The sequence below is a fragment of the Saccopteryx leptura genome, chromosome 6, assembly GCF_036850995.1.
Source record: "Saccopteryx leptura isolate mSacLep1 chromosome 6, mSacLep1_pri_phased_curated, whole genome shotgun sequence".
NCBI classification, from domain to species: domain Eukaryota; kingdom Metazoa; phylum Chordata; class Mammalia; order Chiroptera; family Emballonuridae; genus Saccopteryx; species Saccopteryx leptura.
The window spans coordinates 93,994,947-94,014,270 of record NC_089508.1 but is presented as its reverse complement, the minus strand read 5'-3'; the positions used below and the strand labels follow the sequence as shown (position 1 = coordinate 94,014,270).

General features: G+C 45.1%; 1 protein-coding gene, 1 long non-coding RNA gene and 1 pseudogene across 3 annotated transcripts; 2 read left to right on the top strand and 1 right to left on the bottom strand.

The window, feature by feature from the left end:
* Window positions 1-3,693: 3,693 nt before the first annotated feature.
* On the top strand, window positions 3,694-7,977 carry LOC136377135 (small ribosomal subunit protein eS25-like; annotated as a pseudogene).
* Window positions 7,978-13,422: 5,445 nt separating this feature from the next.
* On the bottom strand, window positions 13,423-15,118 carry LOC136376237 (uncharacterized). Its single transcript, XR_010746158.1, has 2 exons — window positions 15,049-15,118; window positions 13,423-14,402 (listed from the first exon to the last, which is right to left on the bottom strand). It is a non-coding gene; the product is annotated as an uncharacterized lncRNA (long non-coding RNA).
* Window positions 15,119-15,156: 38 nt separating this feature from the next.
* SDR39U1 (short chain dehydrogenase/reductase family 39U member 1) lies at window positions 15,157-18,397 on the top strand. Of its 2 annotated transcripts, none has more exons than XM_066344045.1 (6): window positions 15,157-15,202; window positions 15,494-15,600; window positions 15,686-15,768; window positions 16,129-16,250; window positions 17,249-17,392; window positions 17,664-18,397. In XM_066344045.1, exons 1-6 carry the CDS (start codon window positions 15,187-15,189, stop codon window positions 18,074-18,076), a joined length of 885 nt encoding a protein of 294 aa, XP_066200142.1. In that variant the 5' UTR covers window positions 15,157-15,186; the 3' UTR covers window positions 18,077-18,397. The 2 variants fall into 2 exon arrangements, with proteins under 2 accessions (XP_066200142.1, XP_066200141.1); XM_066344044.1 differs by lacking the exon at window positions 15,157-15,202 and adding an exon at window positions 15,209-15,364.
* Window positions 18,398-19,324: the final 927 nt, after the last annotated feature.

Here is a 19,324-nt window from a genome sequence, read left to right as displayed (position 1 = left end):
CTTGTGTTGCCCGGGTTGCCACAGGAACAGTTTTTCCTCGGCTTGGATCTCCGTGCCACAGCCTGGTTCGGCCGTTTGTGCCACGGCCTGGATCTATTCACCCCCTTTGCCCGCCTTAGTTTCTATATTCTCAGTTCCCAGTGAAAGCCGCCCTGTTTAGGTTAGTGAGGAAGGCGGAGCATTTCTTACTCCCTATTTCCTTCGGGGTTTGATTATATATTTAGCCAATTTTTCACTCGACCATACCTTCAGGTGTATTGCGAAACATCTGGAGGCTCCAAGGATAGGTTTTTCTGTTTCTGGGTGAAGATCTTGTTGAGTTTTGGGGGAGATTTATCGGTATCGCTTCCTACTGCGCCATTACTCTGACCTATTTTTAATAATTTTTAAATGGCCCTGGCCTGGTAGCTCAGTTGGTTAGAACATAATTCCAATCCTTTGTCAGAACACATACAAGAGTCACCAAATGAATGCATGAGTGAATGGAACAACAAATCAATGTTTTGCATTCCTTCTCTCTCTCTTTTCCTCTCTCTCTAAACAAATTAATAAATTTAAATAATAATAATTTTCAAGAAAATTTTTAATGCCCAGGGTTGGCTGGGTAGCTTGGTTAGAGTGTCATCTCGATATGCCAAGGTTACAGGTTCCATCCCTGGTCAGGACACATGGAAGAATCAATCAATTACAAAGAACTCATAAAACTCAACAACAAACAATCAAACAATCCAATAAAAAAAATGGAAAGAGGGCCCTGGCCGGTTGGCTCAGCGGTAGAGCGTCGGCCTGGCGTGCAGGAGTCCCAGGTTCGATTCCCAGCCAGGGCACACAGGAGAGGTGCCCATCTGCTTCTCCACCCCTCCCCCTCTCCTTCCTCTCTATCTCTCTCTTCCCCTCCCGTAGCCGAGGCTCCATTGGAGCAAAGATGGCTCGGGTGCTGGGGATGGCTCTGTGGCCTCTGCCTCAGGCGCTAGAATGGCTCTGGATGCAACAGAGTGATGATCCAGAGTGGCAGAACGTCGCCCCCTGGTGGGCATGCCAGGTGGATCCCAGTCGGGTGCATGTGGGAGTCTTTCTGACTGCCTCCCTGTTTCCAGCTTCGGAAAAAAGAAAAAATAAATAAATAAATAAATAAATGGAAAGAGGACATGAACAGACACTTCTCCCAGGAAGAAATACAAATGGCCAACAGATATATGAAAAGATGCTCATCTTCATTAGCTATTAGAGACATGCAAATCAAAACTACAATGAGATACCACCTCATGCCTGTTAGATTAGCTATTATCAACAAGACAGGTAATAACAAATGTTGGAGAGGCTGGAGAAAAAGGAACCCTCATCCACTTTTGGTGGGAATGTAAAGTATTCACAGTATAACCACTATGGAAGAAAGTATGGTGGTTCCTCAAAAAATTAAAAATAGACCTACCTTATGACCCAGCAATCCCTCTACTAGGAATAAAACCCCATAACTCAAAAGCACTGGTATGTAAAGACACATGCAGCTGCATGTTCATTGCAGCATTATTCACAGTGGCCAAGACATGGAAACAACCAAAAAGCACTTTAATAGATGATTGGATAAAGAAGATGTGGCACACATGTACTATGGAATACTACTCAGCCATAAGAAATGATGACATCGGATCATTTACAACAACATGGATGGACCTTGATAACATTATACTGAGTGAAATAAGTAAATCAGAAAAAACTAAGAACTATATGATCCCATACATAGGTAGGACATAAAAATGAGACTTGGGGACATGGATAAGAGTGTGGTGGTTACAGGGGGGACAGGAGGGGGGAGAAGAGGGGTACAAAGAAAACCAGATAGAAGGTGATAAAAGACTATATGATTTTGGGTGATGGGTATGCAACATAATCAAGTGTCAAAATAACCTGAAAATGTTTTCTCTAAACCTATGTACCCTGATTGATTAATGTCACCCCATTAAAATTAATAAAAATAAAAATAAAAAGAATTAGCGTATGACCCATGTTGGTACAATAAAAAAAATAACCAATCAATGAATGCATAAATAAGTGGGAAAAAATAGGTGTTTCTCTCTCCCTCTCTCAAATAAATAATTTTTTTAATTTTAATAGAAAGAAAAATAAAAATGAAATCCTACAACCACATCAATATGAGAGGATAAAAACCATAGCCTTTGAATTCTCTATAGCCTCTACAGAGAGATCCTAAGTAGCAAAATCTGATGTTGATGTACAGAAATGCTAGACATGGAACAAAGTTTAAATGATAAAGTCATATAATTGAATATTTTGAACTCATTTGAATTTTATTTTTAAAAACATTTAATTATATGGAAAAATTCCATATAATGCAATGCTTTTTAATAGCTATATAAAAATCTCTCTATAGTGGAATTTCAATTTTATAAATGTATATACTTTGTGTATGCATTAGAAAAAAATGGAGAGCACATACACCAAAAAGACTTTCCAGAACAACGTAGAATGAGAGAACATAGGACCCAGATCCCCAGGACAGGCAGTGGCATAGCGAACATAACTGGCACTCGGGGCACGACATGTTATTGGCACCCCCTCCCTTCTACTATGCTTTTCTTGTTTGTCTTGGAGACCATTTGGTGTCCCTCTGTGAGTGGCGCCCTGGATATGATAGACCCCCTTGCACCTCCCTCGCTACGCTACTGAGGACAGGAATACAGGAGAGACTCATGACCCTCCAGACCCAGGGCTAGGGGAGCCCCTCATGGGAGCAGATGTAAGGGGACCCAAACTAGACACTGCCAAGCCCAACCGCCCAGGGCCCAATGCTTTGATTCAGCCCCATCAAACAAACTTCATATGGGTCTATAGTCAGAAAAGACACAAGGGTCCAGCAGTAGAAATTTGATTCTGAAATCTTGTGGTTGTTACCTGTTACTTGCTCCTACCTAGCTGGTGTTAATCACCAAAAGCAGGGAATTGTGTGAGATTCATTGCTCAGCAAAAGAGGCTCCACCCAATCCAAGGGAAAGACACGTCCCAGGCCTGCCCAACACACACACTGACCCAGCTAAGTGCCCTAAGCTAAGGGAAGAGAAAGAAGCCAACACTGCTCAAATCAAAACACATTGTCTGAGTGCTGACTACATGCCAAGACACAGAGCTGTGCATGCAATAAGAAGGGATGGATCTGTGTCAGGATGGGGGCTCTAAGGCAGGACTGTTTTCCTGGGAAGACCTGGACATTTCCTCTTCTCACTGTAAACAATCCCATGACTGCACCTCCCACCTTAGTCCCCCGGCCAGGGAGAGATTAAGTAGAAGTTGACAGATCTCTGCCCATATTACGTGATTTGTGGTTAAGACCATTAATTACTGAGTCTCTGTTTTTGATTTAATGATGAAAGAGTTCTGTCCTTACTCAACCTTCAGTACTTTCAACTTATTGGGATAGTTGAAGTGTTCGAAGTTTTTTGGTTTTGGTTTTGTAACATACCTTTAGGGCTATCAGACACCATGGCTTCCCAGAAGAGGAGTTGGCTGCATTACTTTGGGTTGTTTTCCTCAATAGTTGCATCATTGGCAGAGGTAGTCAGGAAGCTAAGATCTTTGCTAGTTTTCATGATGCTTTTCCTGATAAAAATCTTCTCTGATTTCCATCTAGCAAAGGAGCTTATCTTTGCTGGGCTTGCTGGTTCTGGAAAGCGCATCATGACCAACCACAAGTTTTCCATTGCCAACCCCACCTCTGGACTGTGAACAGTCATGTCAACCTGTCCTTTGGACCTTTATCCTCAGAGTCTGTCTGTCAGGTCTCAGCAGTGACAGATGGCACAATCACAAAGGAGAATTTAGGAAAGATTAATGAAGGATTCATTTGCAAGGGGAGCAGAGTTACAGGAAACCAATAAGAGATAGTGATGCCTGAGTAAGAAGCTACCACTGTCTCTTGGGCATGAAAGGACCTAAGGAAGGGGTGGTTACTGGAACCCAGAATAAGGGTTAAAGCTCTGCGCCACTAGCTCTCATTACAGTTGCAGGGCAGGAGGTGTGAGCTATGGCAGAGGAAGGACCCACAGGCAACCAGTGATCTGGCACAGAGAGATTGTGTGAATAAATTTCACCATCTCAGTCTTCATGCCCCCCAACTCCTGCTAGTGCTCCTTTGACCAATCCCCACTGAGAGCCAGAAGACCAGGGTGGGGGGTTGAATCAGCCAGAAGGTGGGCCCCAGAGCAGAATAAAGAGTGGACCTGGAGGGGTAAGTGGGGAATAATCACTCAGGACCCTTTCCTGCCTATGCCCAACCCCTCAGAGAACCTTCCATAGAATCCTTTGGCCTGCTCTCTCCCATGTCTTTGGTTGAAAGTCCTAACGCCACATGCCACTCTACACACAACAGGCTCTTCAACTTTTTCTCTCCGAAGACAGAAGAAAAAGGAAAATGTCATATCACTGAGGCTTAGATTCTCAAGCCTGGCCTAAAGCAGTTTGGGTGCAGGGGCAGTAACAGGCCCAGGAAGGCTACTGTTGTGATTCACATCTACGCAAGGCAAGAAGGTCTACTTTTATGAGGCAAACCCCTCAAGAGGGGGACATCTGGTCCCAGAAGCCACCAAAGGGGTTGGAGATATTGCAGGAGGCAGAAAACTATTTTTGATCACTAAGTAACAACTTACTCCTGACACCCCTACCATTCCAGCACAGAGAGAGAACCCACTCCAGTGCAGGGAAATGGGAGGTGACACTAATCAGAGCTCAGCTAACAGTGACAGGAGAGCAAAGTGTCTGGTATCTCTTCTGCCTTATGTGTTTTCCATCTTTGTTCAGCATTTTATAAATAGTTTCTCTAGTCTCTCATTGCTCGTTTGTTCCTGAGGGAACTGCTCACCTCAGGGCCTCTCCACTACACTTGACCTGACCTTTTTCCAGCCTTTGCCAAAGGGACCTACAAAATATCCAGCACTTGGGGCCCTGGCCAGTTGACTCAGTGGTAGAGCGTCAGCCTGGCGTGCAGGAGTCCCGGGTTCGATTCCTGGTCAGGGCACAAAGGAGAAGCGCCCATTTGCTTCTCCACCCCTCCCCCTCTCCTTCCTCTCTGTCTCTCTCTTCCCCTCCTGCAGCCAAGGCTCCATTGGAGCAAAGTTTGCCAGGCCGCTGAGGATGGCTCTGTGGCCTCTGCCTCAGGCGCTAGAATGGCTCTGATTACAACAGAGCGACGCCCCAAGATGGGCAGAGCATCACCCCCTGGAGGGCATGCCGAGTGGATCCCCGGTCTGGCGCATGCAGGAGTCTGTCTGACTGCCTCCCCATTTCCAACTTCGGAAAAATACAAAAAAAAAAAAAAATGTAACAAAATATCCAGCACTCTTTTTTTTTTTTTTAGAGAGAGGAACAGAGAAAGGTGAGAAACCTCAACTTGTAGCTGTGTCACTTTAGTTGTTTATTGATTGTTTCTCATATGTGCCTTGACTAGGGGGCTCAAGCCAAGCCAGTGACCCCTTGACCTTGGGCTCAAGCCAGCGACCACAGGATCATGTAGATGATCCTGCACTCAAGCTGGCAATCTCTGAGTCTCAAACCTGGGACCTAAGCATCCCAGGTCAATATTCTATCTACTATGCCACCACCAGTCAGGCAATATCCAGCAGTTTTGAGGGGTTTTGTGTACTGGATCTGAGCTAATACTAATATTTGGGGATACAAAATGCAATCATGGCCCATTTGTTAGAGTTGGGACTTAGCAGATACCAAGTGACAAATGGAGTCCTCACCTATGTCTGTTCTAAGAGTGGGTCATGTGGGTCCTTGACTCCCAGCCTGTAGTCAATTCCCTGATCCCTGACAGCATACGTGGAATGTACATACAGTACTTAAGGAGCTGACAGACTCTCATAAGGATTCTCTGATTTATGAAGTAAGGCCTATTTTTGGCAGAAAAGCCTGTGTAGCTGCCCTCCTACCTCTGGCCAAAATGGTAACTCAGAAACAATGCAACATTCTAGGTGGAATGGCTTAGTTTAGTGGCACCCTCAAAGATGTAAAGTATGCAGGGGATAGTGCTCTGGAGCACCAGATCTGCCATGGCAGATGACAATGGACTACCATTAACTTCACCAACCATACCCCAATCACTGCTGCCGTTCTGCATGTCGTACCTTTGCAACCTAATAGGGCAGCAACCTAAACCAGCAGCCATGATTGCCAAGGGGTGGGTTGGGGTGTGAGGAGCTGGGAGTAAGTAGGTGATAGAGGAAAAGGATAACAACTGTTAATAATGACCACAGGACCGCCTGACCAGGTCGTGGCACAGTGGATAGAGCGTCGGACTGGGGTGTAGAGGACCCAGGTTCAAGATCTTGAGGTCGCCAGCTTGGGCGCGGGCTCATTTGGTTTGAGCAAAGCTCACCAGCTTGGACCCAAGGTTGCTGGCTTGAGCAAGGGGTTACTCGGTCTGCTGAAGGCCCACGGTCCAGGCACATATGAAAAAGCAATCAATGAAAAACTAAGGTGTCGCAACGAAAAACTGATAATTGATGCTTCTCATCTCTCTCCATTCCTGTCTGTCTGTCCCAATCTATCCCTCTCTCTGTCTCTCTCTCTCTATCTCTGTAAAAAATAATAATAATGACCACAGGACCAATAGTAACAATAGGGATTTGAGCTGTCCCTATAAAGGCATTTTTTAATGTATTCACATTTAAATTGCTAGACTTTCAATAAACCTCCAAAATGCACATGGGCCTCATCCAATCAGTTGAAAGCCTTAAGAGCAAAGACTGAGGTTTCCTGAAGTAGAAGAAAAATTTTCAAGACTGCAATTTAGCAACCTTGCCTGTGTTTCCAGCTTACTGCCTTATTGAATTTAAATTCAAGACTGCAACATCACTCTTACCTGGATTTTCAGCCTGACTGACTCTCTGTCTATATATATCTATTTATATATACATATTTTGTTGCTGTTGTTATCATTTGAAATGATCACTACCTTGGAGAATCAATAGGAGAATCAGTGACCAGATGAAATAAACTGACTTTAGGGCATGAGCAGATCAGACCATGTCAGAGGGAGGAGCATAGCTGATACTGTTACTGTCCTACCCATATTCCATCACTGTTCACTGAAGCAACCCTCTCCAGAAGGCTTTTTGTTCCAGTCACCCATAACTTTCTCCCTAAGCATGTAACAGCATGCTTAGCCAGAAATGGCCCCGAAAGTGGCTTCAACCCATGATGGATGGGAACTGGTTCATAATAGTGTTCTGGTGGGACAAATCTGAGACATGTCTATTACCATCTCCCAACAGTCCCATGCATGATGAAGGTCCAGTGTTCCCAATGGCAACCTGCTCATCAATACACCCTGTATTCTCTTTCCTTCTTTGCTTCTGTTTCACTTCTTCACTTTTCTTGATGCTTCCAGGAATTACATCCCAATTAAACTACTTGCACTCATATCTTTGTATCAGAATCTGTTTCTCGGGTAACCCAATGTAAGATACTCCCAGACATCAGGATTTATTTAAAACTACAGGCCTTTTTGTTCAACAGCTTATCAAGGTTGCAGTGGTAGCAGCTACGCTTTGAGTTTTGGTCTGCCACCCAAGGATGACAAGAAGAAATATGCTGCAAAATTGGCCAGAAAGGCAAAGACCCAGTGAACAAATCTGGGGCAAGGCCAAAAAGAAGTGGTCCAAATGCAAAGTTTGGAACAAACTCAATATCCTAGCTGTGTCTAACATAGCAACATATGACAAACTCTGTAAGGAAGGTCCCAACTATAAGCTTATAACCCCAACTGTTACCTCTGAGAGACTGCAAATCCACACTTCCTTGGTCAGGGCAGACCCTCAGGAGCAACTCGGTAAAAGACTTATTAAACTAGTTTCAAAGCACAGAGCTCAAGTAGTTAACACCGGAAACACTGAAGGTGGAGAGGCGCCAGCTGCTGGTGGAGAGGCATGGACAACAGTTTCCACCTGCTGTATATTTTGAAAATAAAACTTTATTAAATCAAAAAGAAATTAAAAACAAATTACTGTACAATGTGATATTGATGCAAAGGCAATCAATTAGAATAATGAAACAGAATGGAGTCCAGAAACCGACACATTCAGTCATGGATACTGAGTTTCTGGAGGAACTGCACAACAGGGAGAAAAATGTCATTTCAGTACACATTGCTGGGCTAAGTGAATATCCACGAGGAAAGAGGAAATTTCTTATTTCACAACCCCACAAAAATCAATTCCAGGTGGTCCACACATGAAAGGTAAAACAATAAAACTTCTAGATGAGGTGACAAGGGAGTATCTTTGTTATCTTGGAGTTTAGAAAGATTTCCTCAAGGCCTACAAAAATCACTAACCTTAAAGCAAGTTTCTCAACCCTGCATAATTGACAGTTTGAACCTGACAAACTTTTGTTATGAAGGAGTATCCTGGGCATTGTAGGACACTTAACCGCATCCCTAGCCTCTTCCCATTAGATGCCAATAGCACAACCCCATCATCCCAGTTTTGACAACCAAAAATGTCTCCAAGGTATTTGTCAAATGTACCCTGTGTGTCCTATTGCCAAAATTTAAATTCTGGGACAGAATTTAAATCTAAGATAAACAACAAAAAAAGATAGTCTAAGTATGTCCTAAATATTACCTGGGAAATACTTAAATTAAAATTGTTTTCATTGTTTATCTGGTATTCACACTTAACTGTGCATCACATATTTTATCCTATAACCCTACCTGGGGAACAAAATCACTCCAGATGAGAACTTCAGTCTTAAAGGAAAAATGATTTGATAAACTGGACTACAAGAAGGACTTCTAGTCATCAAAATACATCTTTTGTTGTTTTTTTTTTTTTTTTCATTTTTCTGAAGCTGGAAACAGGGAGAGACAGTCAGACAGACTCCCGCATGCGCCCGACCGGGATCCACCCGGCACGCCCACCAGGGGCGACGCTCTGCCCACCAGGGGGCGATGCTCTGCCCATCCTGGGCATCGCCATGTTGCGACCAGAGCCACTCTAGCGCCTGAGGCAGAGGCCACAGAGCCATCCCCAGCGCCCGGGCCATCTTTGCTCCAATGGAGCCTTGGCTGCGGGAGGGGAAGAGAGAGACAGAGAGGAAAGCGCGGCGGAGGGGTGGAGAAGCAAATGGGCGCTTCTCCTGTGTGCCCTGGCCGGGAATCGAACCCGGGTCCTCCGCACGCTAGGCCGACGCTCTACCGCTCAAAATACATCTTTAAGAGAGTGAAAAAGCAATCCACAGAGTGGAGGAAGATCTTTCTATCACATATACCAACAAATGGTTCATATGCAGAATTTCTAAATAATGCATATCAATCAATAAGAAAAAATCAGACAACCCAATAAAAACAGACAAGAGACTTGAACATGAAATTCACAAAATAAGACACCCAAATGGCCAATAAACATATGAAAGCTACCCAACATCATTACTAATGAGGACAGTACAGATAAAATACCATAAACTACAATAAAATACCACTATACACTCACTGAAATGGTGATTAAAAAAATGGTTGATAATATCAAATATTGGCCAGGAGAGTGACAAGAACTCTCATACATGGCAGGAGGGAATGTAAATTGATTCAACCACTTTGAGAAACTGGAAATGCACATATCCTATGATTTATCAATTCCACTGCCAGGAATACACCCAAAAGAAGTATCTGCATCTTAAAGAATGAACAAGAATGCTCATTACAACCTGATATATTAAAAAATCCAAAAGCTCATCAAGAGTAGAATAAAAAAAGACCTTTTTGGTATGGTAACACCACAGGGGATACTACCCTTAATAAAAAAAAAAATTTTTTTTAAATCCTCAGTAAAAATATAGTAACATGGATGAATCTCACAAGCATAATGTTGAGAGAAAAAAGAAGTCACACTTTAAAAAAGACTATTGGTCATTCCATTTACACAGAGTTCAAAACCAGACAAAACTAAAAAAAAAAAAAAAGAAAAAAAAAAAAAAAAAAAAAAAACCAGACAAAACTAATCTATGGTGTTAAAAGTCAAAATAGTAGTCACCTTTGGTGAGGATGGAAGAGGCAGGAATTAGGAAGGGCTTAGCTTGGGGAATGGGAGGCTTTTGGAGGCTGGTACTGTTCTTTTCTGACTGGAGCCACACTTATATAAATATGTTCATTCTATGATAACTCTCTGAGTCACATTAACGTTACACTGCAATTAAAAATTGGAATTTTTGGACTGATATGTGGTGGCGCAGTGGATAAAGCATCAACCTAGAATGCTGAGGTCGCAGGTACGAAACCCTGGGTTTGCCTGGTCAAGGCACATATGGGAATTGATGCTTCCTGCTCTTCCCCTCGTTCTCTCTCTTCCTCTCCCCTCTCTCTAAAACTGAATAAATAAACTCTAAAAAAATATATTAAAAACTGTGTTTTTACCTGTAGCAGCCAGCCTCTTTGACCATGCTGATTAAGCACTAAGGAGGATTACCTTAAGTGCCCGGAAACAATTCAAGAATTCTATTTCTTAATTTAGAGAGTTCTAATGGGTTGTTGCCTTTTAATATTCTATCTTTCCATTTTCATTAACTAATTTTCCTATTTTATCTCAATTGTCTCCCTCTTCCACAAGGATGTTGGATTTACTTGGGTATAAACACTATTACTAAAGGAATTACAGTTAGCACCTGGTCTGGTTATGTCTATTTGCACATCCCCAAATGTTCAGTAAAAACATCACCTCTTTTTTTTGTTGTTATTTTTTTAAGATTTTATTTGTTGATTTTAGGGAGAGGAGAGAGAGAAAGGTGGTGGGGGAGGAGCAGGAAGCATCAACTCATAGTAGTTGCTTCCTGTATGTGCCTGACCTGGCAAGCCCAGGGCTTCGAACCAGCGACCTCAGCATTCCAGGATGACGCTTTATCCACTGCGCCACCACAGGTCAGGCTCATAGCTGCTTCACTTTAGTTTTCATTGATTGCTTGTCGTACGTGGTTTTGAACTGGCAACCTCAGCATTCCAGGTCGATGCTTTATCCACTGTGCCACCACAAGTCAGGCAAAACATCACCTCTAATTTCCACCCTAATTAAGCATTTTTCCACATTTTGTTTCCTTAAGTAATACAGTTTGTATTAAATTCACAGCTTCTCTACCCTTGCTTTCTGCTCTTTGGACCTGTCAGGTGATCCACAGAGAGAGTTCTCCACTTTTTTATATTCACTGTATATTCTTTCATCCATTCAACCTTGAGCAATAAAGTCTACTTCTTTCCACCACCTTACCCAACCACCCAAGAATTCTCAAAAAGAATATCAAATAGTTCTAGAAGGTCAATGAATAAATAAGTTTTTTGTATCTGATAATGATCTGTTTTCTAAAGCAACTTCTGAGAGTATATTGTCATAAAATCAGCAAACATTTTATTGTGTGTGAATATGATTCTGAAAATCAGGTAAAAATGTGATTTTCCCCCCATAGACATTATGTCAGGTTTTACTGTAAGATTATTTATGTCTTCCCTGCATACAGGGCCACTTCACTCTCATCTGCCTAACCATATCCTTCATTTACTGTAGAATTTTATCCCATTGACCATCTTCCCCTTAAATCCCGGATTAGGGAAGCCCTCATAAGCTGCTCATATGCCACTAAGGGTTTCAAATCCCCTGTTTAATAATTCATGACCCAACTATAAAATAGAAGAACCATTTCTCTCACCTGGACTGGCTTGATTTTTTCTGCCTGCATCTATTTGCTATGCTGGCAGGAGAAAAACAAACCCAGCAAAAGCCTCCTGATAACCTGAACACTAGCCAACAATCTGCTGCCTGCAGCCCTCACTTTGAATGGGTAGAAAATGGAATGTCTGGGCTAGTGAGGCCCCTGGTGGTGTAAGAAGAGCTGCTGATGCTGAAGAGTTCCTTTTAGCTTAACCAAAGACTAGTACCTTTCCTCTTTTTTATTTTTTTAAGTGAGAGGAGGAGAGATAATGAGACAGACTCCCATATGTACTCAACAGGGATCTACCTGGCAACCCCTGTCTTGGGTCGATGCTCCAATCAACCAAGCTATTTTTAGCACCTGAGACTGATGCTAGATCCCATGAGCTATCCTCAGCACCTGGGCCAATGCTAGAACCACTCAAGCCACTGGCTGTGGGAGGGGAAGATGGAGAGAAGGGGCAGAGGGAGGAAGAAGCAGATGGTCACTTCTGTGTGCCCTGACCAGTAATCAGACCCAGGACGTCCATACACCAGGCCAATGCTCTATCCACTGAGCCAACCAGCCAAGGTCTTATACCTCTCTATCTCTTTCCCTCCTCTTTTTTCTCTCTGCTTCTCTATTTCTCAGTCTCTCAATATCACACACACGCACACACTCCAGCATTGCCAGAGCACAGAGCAATCCTTAGCTCGTTTCTCACTTACCACACTGGAAACTATAAGCCAGGGATCTCAGGAGCACTTGGTCCTCACAGCAGGTTCAAACGAAGAGCGAAAGATGGGGCTGATACAGGAGGTGAGAAGGTATCAACTCCTGAGTAAAGTTCTACTGAGAATAGATGTCTGGATAGGGGTCTGACAAGAGCATCATACAGGTAAGGTAGCATGGTGGAAGGGCAGAAGCACCTGTTACCAGCAAACCTCTACCCCATTCTACCCAAGCCATGCTGAGGGGAGCAGCTAGGATCCCTCCCAGACTCCTGGCTTCCTGTCCTGCCCAGTAGTGATGACCGGGCCACCCAGATGGAATATGCTCAGCAACTTTTACTGTTTCAGGAAACAACTGTGGAGGAAACAGTCCCATTTTAATGAATGAAGTCCTTGCAATTGTTGCAGAGTCAGAAGGGTCCCCTGACTTCCTGAAGGACAAACCAACTGCATTTGCCCCTATACCCAGATATTTAGACAGAAATTTCTTGTGTCTTGTCTGACTCAGATTTGAATGTATGAGATTGGCCGTGAGAACTGCTAAAAGTTTAACTAGTTAAGTTGTTAAAGGGGAGGTTAAAGAAAGACTGTCCCTGTGTATATCTCCTCCTACAGGGGTATAAAGTTCTGGAAGGAATTTCCAACATGAAGATATTGATGGAACTTCACCCTCCTGAATCTGTGACCTAAAGTCATCCAGTTTTGCAGAATCTCCTCTCCCTCTTTCCTACCTCCCAATCTCACTGGAAGAGAAGACAGAACCAGAGAGAAAGAAGGGACTGTCAATAACAAGGATGTGACTGAAGAGAGGAGGAGTTCCTTGACACCTCAAAGACCTAGCTGGACACCACTCAGTTGAGAAACTTGAGAATGTTTTTTGTTTGCTTTGGGTGGACACAGTGGGAGAGGGGCTCAGTATGAGCCCTTTTCTTTATTGTGACTAAGGTGGCCAACTTTTTTACAATGAAAAGGAGGACAAAAATAAACGGAAAAAAAACTATCATAAATAAAAGAAGCATTTTATTCATTGCAATAATATACTATAATATGATAAATGCATAATAAAAACATTTGTAATATTTTATATTGTAATTATGTTTACATGCCTATTAATTTATAATAAAAATTGTAAGAAAGTACTCATTTAGATATAAATACATCAGATCACATACAATGGATCGACTCTGAATCGATTGAATACGGACATTTACAGATTAGTCTTCCAGTATCAAAAAGGAGGACATATAGGAGGACACTTTTCAAGAGAGGACGTAACTTACAAAAGAAGGACTGTCCTCCCTAAAGGAGGACAATTGGTCACCTAATTGTGACTGAAGTGGGAGCTGACTCGAAGGGGGTCAGTTGAGGATGAGGGACTCAGCCCCACCAGTTCCTGGGCTACAGGGGCCATGGGGGGGGAGGGGGGTTACCCACAGAGATGGAGGAAGCTCTTGGACTGGTGGCCAGCTCACTGGGTACTGGAAGACAGTGGCTCTAATGGGTTCAGCCCTGCCACTCTGGGCTGAACTCAGTCATTTAGCTCTTTTCTCCAGCCAGTCCTCCACATGGACCTCACCAAGTTCAGTAATATCTAGATGCCACTCCCTGTCCACCTCTCCTCTCCCACCTGCACAGTTCCCCTTGATATGTGGGAAAAATCTATAGTTGGGCCCAAAGTCATACTGGCCGGTCAAGAGAAGCTTAGTGCAGGGTCACATGTTCTAGCAAGATGGCAGCTGCATCTCAAAACATGTCATACCAGGATTTCGTGGACTTGAGATGCTCCAGCTCATTCAGGTACTTCTTGTGGTTGTGGAGGTTGTCCCAGAAGGTGTGGTCTGAGTGGTGCACAAAGAACGCTTCCCAGTGGCCACCTGCACCAGGTGCTGCCACTGCCTGACTCCACTGGGCCTGGGTTCTGAGCTTCTCCTGCACCACTGCATCTCCAGCTGTTTGCTGGGATTTCCAGAATGATTTTTACAGCTTTTTTTAAAATTGATTTTAGAAAGAGGGGAAGGGAAAGAGAGAGAGAGATGACTTGTTGTTCCACTTATTTATGCATTCATTGGTTGATTTCTGTTTGCGCCCTGACTGGATGGAACCCAATCCACAACCTTGGCATATGCGCAGTACGCTCTAATCAACTGAGACCCGACCAGAGCTTTAAAATGTTTAAATGCCGATAGGAAGGGGCTGGAACAAAGACGGTAAAAAAAAGTCCAAGTAAAAAGAAATATATTGTAATGGTGGACGGATTCTTACAGACTACTGACTCAACAAGCTGAATGGACCTCAGAATTTGGCGGTTTGAGTAGCTTCTGGTTTTAGGTCAAGGGTGTTTTTCTACACTAAAACTTACCTCTTTTTTTCTTTTTTAACTTTCGCTTCTCCGCCTCCTCCGCTTCTTTCCTTGCCCCTAGGTCAGCGGTTCTCAACCTGTGGGTCGCGACCCCCGATGGCTTTAGGCGACCCCTGTGTTTTGGTCGTTCGACCCCCGCCGGGGTCGCGACTCACAGGTTGAGAACCGCTGCCCTAGGCCAATTCCGCCATACCTCACTGCCACCCCTCCCTGAACCACCCCGCACCCCATAATCCTGGGCACGCTTTGCGATGAAATACATATACGTACCTCCTTATGAATTTTTCCAAGTCGCTGGCCAGGACCACGCCCCCTCCCAATCCCATTTCCCAGTTGGAGCGCGCTTCCGAAAGGACGCATGCGCAGAAGCCGCCCCATGTCACGCAGGCGCATTAGGTCTTGGTTGCTATGAGGGTGCTCGTGGGTGAGGGAGAGCAAAGAGGGAGAGTGGGGAGCGGGTTTATGGAAAGGAGGTTGAGCCAGAGATGGGTTTATGGAAAGGGAGGGCACTATCTCGTGCGCTGGAAACCTGGCCTTGGCTGCCCAGCTAGAGAAGCCGAATCTCCGTGTGACCTGTGTCACCTGTGTATTGCGGGGATGGGGCGAGAAAGAGGGGAGAAGGCTGGGGTCAACTGGGATGGTACCAGAAGAGGGGGCCACATGCGGGAACGGAAGGGATCCCTGGGAGGATAAACACCTCGTATTTTCTGATCAGGTGGTGGGACGGGTTTCATTGGGACAGCCCTAACCCAGCTGCTGAAAGCCAGAGGCCACGATGTGACGCTAGTCTCCAGAAAGCCTGGGCCGGGTCGGATCACGTGGGTATGTCCACCCCTTAGGAAGCTGGAGGAAAGGCCCGATTTGGCGGTGCAGGGCGAGGTGGGCATTGTGTACCTTCTCTTGACAGGATGAGCTCTCTGCGTCGGGGCTACCACCCTGCGATGCCACAGTCAACCTGGCGGGAGAGAACATCCTCAACCCTTTCCGCAGGTCAGTCGGTGCAGATCCCTAAATCTGATATCCTTCAGAGCAGGAGAGAACAACTCTGGAGAGAACCTCTGAGATGTGAAGGGTGGAGCTGCTGGATCCCAGATTACTCATCACGCCCTACTCCTTCAAACCCACCCTCCCTTATACCCACTCAGCCAGTTGACTCTAGTCCTCATTTATCTCCGGATGACCAAAAAGGATATGCCTTTTCCCTCAACAGGAGAGATGGACAATTTCTCTAAGCCATAATACAGGGTTTTTACTAGAAGCGAGTATAGATAGTCCCCAGGGAAAGAGAAAGGGATATATGCATGTATGTATTTAATGGTTTATCCCCCCCCTCCCCCGTTTCTCCTGCAGGTGGAATGAAGCCTTCCAAAAAGAGGTTCTCAGAAGCCGGTTAGAAACCACCCGCCTACTGGCTAGAGCCATCACCAAGGCCCCACAACCCCCTCAGGCCTGGGTCTTAGTCACAGGTGTAGGTATGCTCTAATCACCAACTCTACATTAGCTGGCAGAAGGGGGGCCATCTAGCTATACATGCCCAGAGGTCTTCTTCCTTGGCCCTTGATCCATACATGTTTCTCCTGACCTTTGTGTACTTTCACTGAAGAACAGGGACCTTCAGAGAAAGAGGCTGGAGTGGTACTACTCCAGCCAGGAAGAATTCCACCTATTCCCAAGTCCCTTGTTTCTCACAGCACACTTCTTCAGAAACAGAATTTCTGATTCTTGTATTTCACCTTTGGGACCAAAGAATTGCAAATTATTTTGGCATTTATACCAGCCACTAAATGTTTACACATATTGTAGTATTTAATCCTCACAAGAACTATCTGAGGTAGGTACTATTCCCATTTTAAAGATGCAAAAATTCTGCAAAGAGGTTATACAACTTGCCTAAAGTCGTAGTTAATAAATGGTGGAGCTAAGATTAAAAATCAGTCAGCCTGGGCCCTGACCAGTTGGGTCAGTGGATAGAGCATTGGCCTGGCATGGGTTCGTTCCCCAGTCAGGCCACACATGAGAAAAATCAGTCAGCCTGGCATCTTTATTCTTTTTTTTTTTTAAGATTTTATTTATTCATTATAGAGAGGGGGGAGAGAGAGAGAGAGAAGGGGGGAGGAGCAGGAAGCATCAACTCCCATATGTGCCTTGACCAGGCCTAAGCCCAAGGTTTTGAACCGGCAACCTCAGCGTTTCCAGGTTGACGTTTTATCCACTGCGCCACCACAGGTCAGGCGGCATCTTTATTCTTAACCACTACACTCTAGCAGCCTCTCAGTTTAGCCCTGCAGCTAAAGATAAATTACTCCAGGACAGGGCAGCTAATGAAAAGGCTCAAAGGGAAAATACCCACCGCTCTGTCCCATGGGAGATTCCAAGGGCCAAAGAGGGTTAAGCCAAAGGAGGCCTTTACTGCAAAGGACCAGGCAGGGCCAAGGACAGCCAAGGCAAACAAGTGCTGTCCCACCTGCAGCTTACTACCAGCCCAGCCTGACTGCTGAGTATGACGAGGACAGCCCAGGAGGGGATTTTGACTTTTTCTCCAACCTCGTAACCAAATGGGAGGCTGCAGCCAGGCTTCCTGGAGATGCTACACGCCAGGTGGTGGTGCGCTCTGGTAAGAACAAGGGGCCTGCGTATCAAGCAGGGTTGGAATATCTTCTCTGGGCTGGGGGAGTTGGAGATAAGGGATGCTGAGCTTACCGAGTGGGGATATTACCAGTTCTGGTCAACCTGCAGAGGGAGGATAGGGAATCCCAAAGAGAACCATTCCCCTGGACTGATACAGAGGCTAAGCCAGCATGGGAAAAGAGGAAAGGGGAAATGAGAATAGTGGGGCTGACTGGAGTCTGAGAGACCTCCCTGTACATCCTTCTTGCCTGCTCTAGGGGTTGTGCTGGGCCGTGGGGGCGGTGCCATTGGTCACATGCTGCTGCCCTTCCGCCTGGGCCTAGGTGGCCCTATTGGGTCGGGCCAACAATTCTTCCCCTGGATTCACATTGGGGACCTGGCAGGAATCCTGGTCCATGCCCTTGAAGAAAGCAGCGTGCAGGGTGTCCTGAATGGAGTGGCTCCATCCTCCACCACTACAAATGCTGAGTTTGCTCGGGCCTTGGGTACAGCCTTAGGCCGCCCAGCCGTCATCCCTCTCCCTAGCACCATTGTGCAAGCTGTCTTCGGGCAAGAACGTGCCATCATGCTGCTGGAGGGCCAGAAGGTGGTCCCACGGCGGACACTGGCCACTGGCTACCAGTATTCCTTCCCAGAGCTGGGGGCTGCCTTAGAGGAAGTCGTAGCCTAACGGGAGGTTTATGGCAAGGCCTAAAGTCTGTCCCTCAACAGAGGCTTCCCAGTTAGACTGCAAATGGGATCAGGTACTCTACTTGTGATCTGCAACCACCTGGTTCATAGGGATCTCTCCCTGTCCTCTTATTATTTATTCTGTTGCTGCACTTCAGCTTTCCACTATATCAAGGTTACAATCTCAAGTTAGAACCTTAACCTCTTCAACTTGTAAGTTTCCAAGTTTGATTTCCCTATGTGTCCCATTCCTGGCTCATTTCTCTTTTGGTGTGTAGTGAATGCTCTGTGGTTTAGGCAATAAAGATAAATTATCTCATTAGCTCTGGCTCATCTCTTTGGCCTAGATTCTCCTTGAATTTATTTCAAGAACTGTTACCCTAGATGACTCTCCCCTCTATGTGGTGTTTTGAAAGTTACAATGGGCAACATATCCCTATTGGTTCCCTCCACTTCCAAAAGAGCTGGTAACAAATTTGGGGCATGACGTTATGATGAAGACAGACTAGAAGACGAGAAGTGATAACCCACTTCCAGTAGGTTTTATGGCCACTCTGCGTACTTGTTCACACAGTACCATTAGGATGCCAGCAGAGGAAGAGATGAGGCCCAAGGCTAGGACAGCCTTCCATCTGTCGCTGAATGTCAGTGAATTAATAAAGACAGGTCCCAGCTCATCAAGCTGCAGAAGCCAATGCCCCTATCTATAAGAAGCTTAGGACTGGCCTCATCTGATTGAGGCCACTTCAGTCATCCAGAGTCCCAGGCACAGGACAGAAGATGGCTCTGGCCTACTGCACACCCACCATCACCTAAAGCGAAAGAGGCACAAGGAACATACCAAAAACTACAAACAACCCTATGGGGGGGGGGTGTTCATTTAGGACCCTCTCCACTTTTATCTCCTGGTATCTGCCACAACATGATCAGTAGCTCCTCTAGCCCAAGTTGGGCAATAATAACAAATCTTCCAAGGGAACTTTGAGTCAGTCACCTCCCTGACTAGCCTCTCTCCAACATACCTGTCCCAGCCAAAGTCAATAAGGTCTAGCGATATGTATGTATCACCAACGAGCAGGAGGGACAAAGACATTAGGACCAAGGGACCCTCTCTGTCATCACTGAGCTACCACTAGTTGCTGGAATGAGGGACTGGCATGTCCAGTTTTCAACTCCCTGTACTGCTCAGGGAGACAAAGCCAGAGCCTGAAATGGATCATGACCAGGGACTTGCTGGAGGGCCAAGATA

Bases quoted from the DNA above. Each gene is read 5' to 3' on its own strand.
- SDR39U1 (XM_066344044.1), top strand. From the start codon at position 15,241: ATGGAAAGGAGGTTGAGCCAGAGATGGGTTTATGGAAAGGGAGGGCAC. The intron at 15,601-15,685 runs GTATGTCCACCC...TTCTCTTGACAG, and splicing joins GGCCGGGTCGGATCACGTGG to GATGAGCTCTCTGCGTCGGG. The intron at 15,769-16,128 runs GTCAGTCGGTGC...TTTCTCCTGCAG, and splicing joins ATCCTCAACCCTTTCCGCAG to GTGGAATGAAGCCTTCCAAA.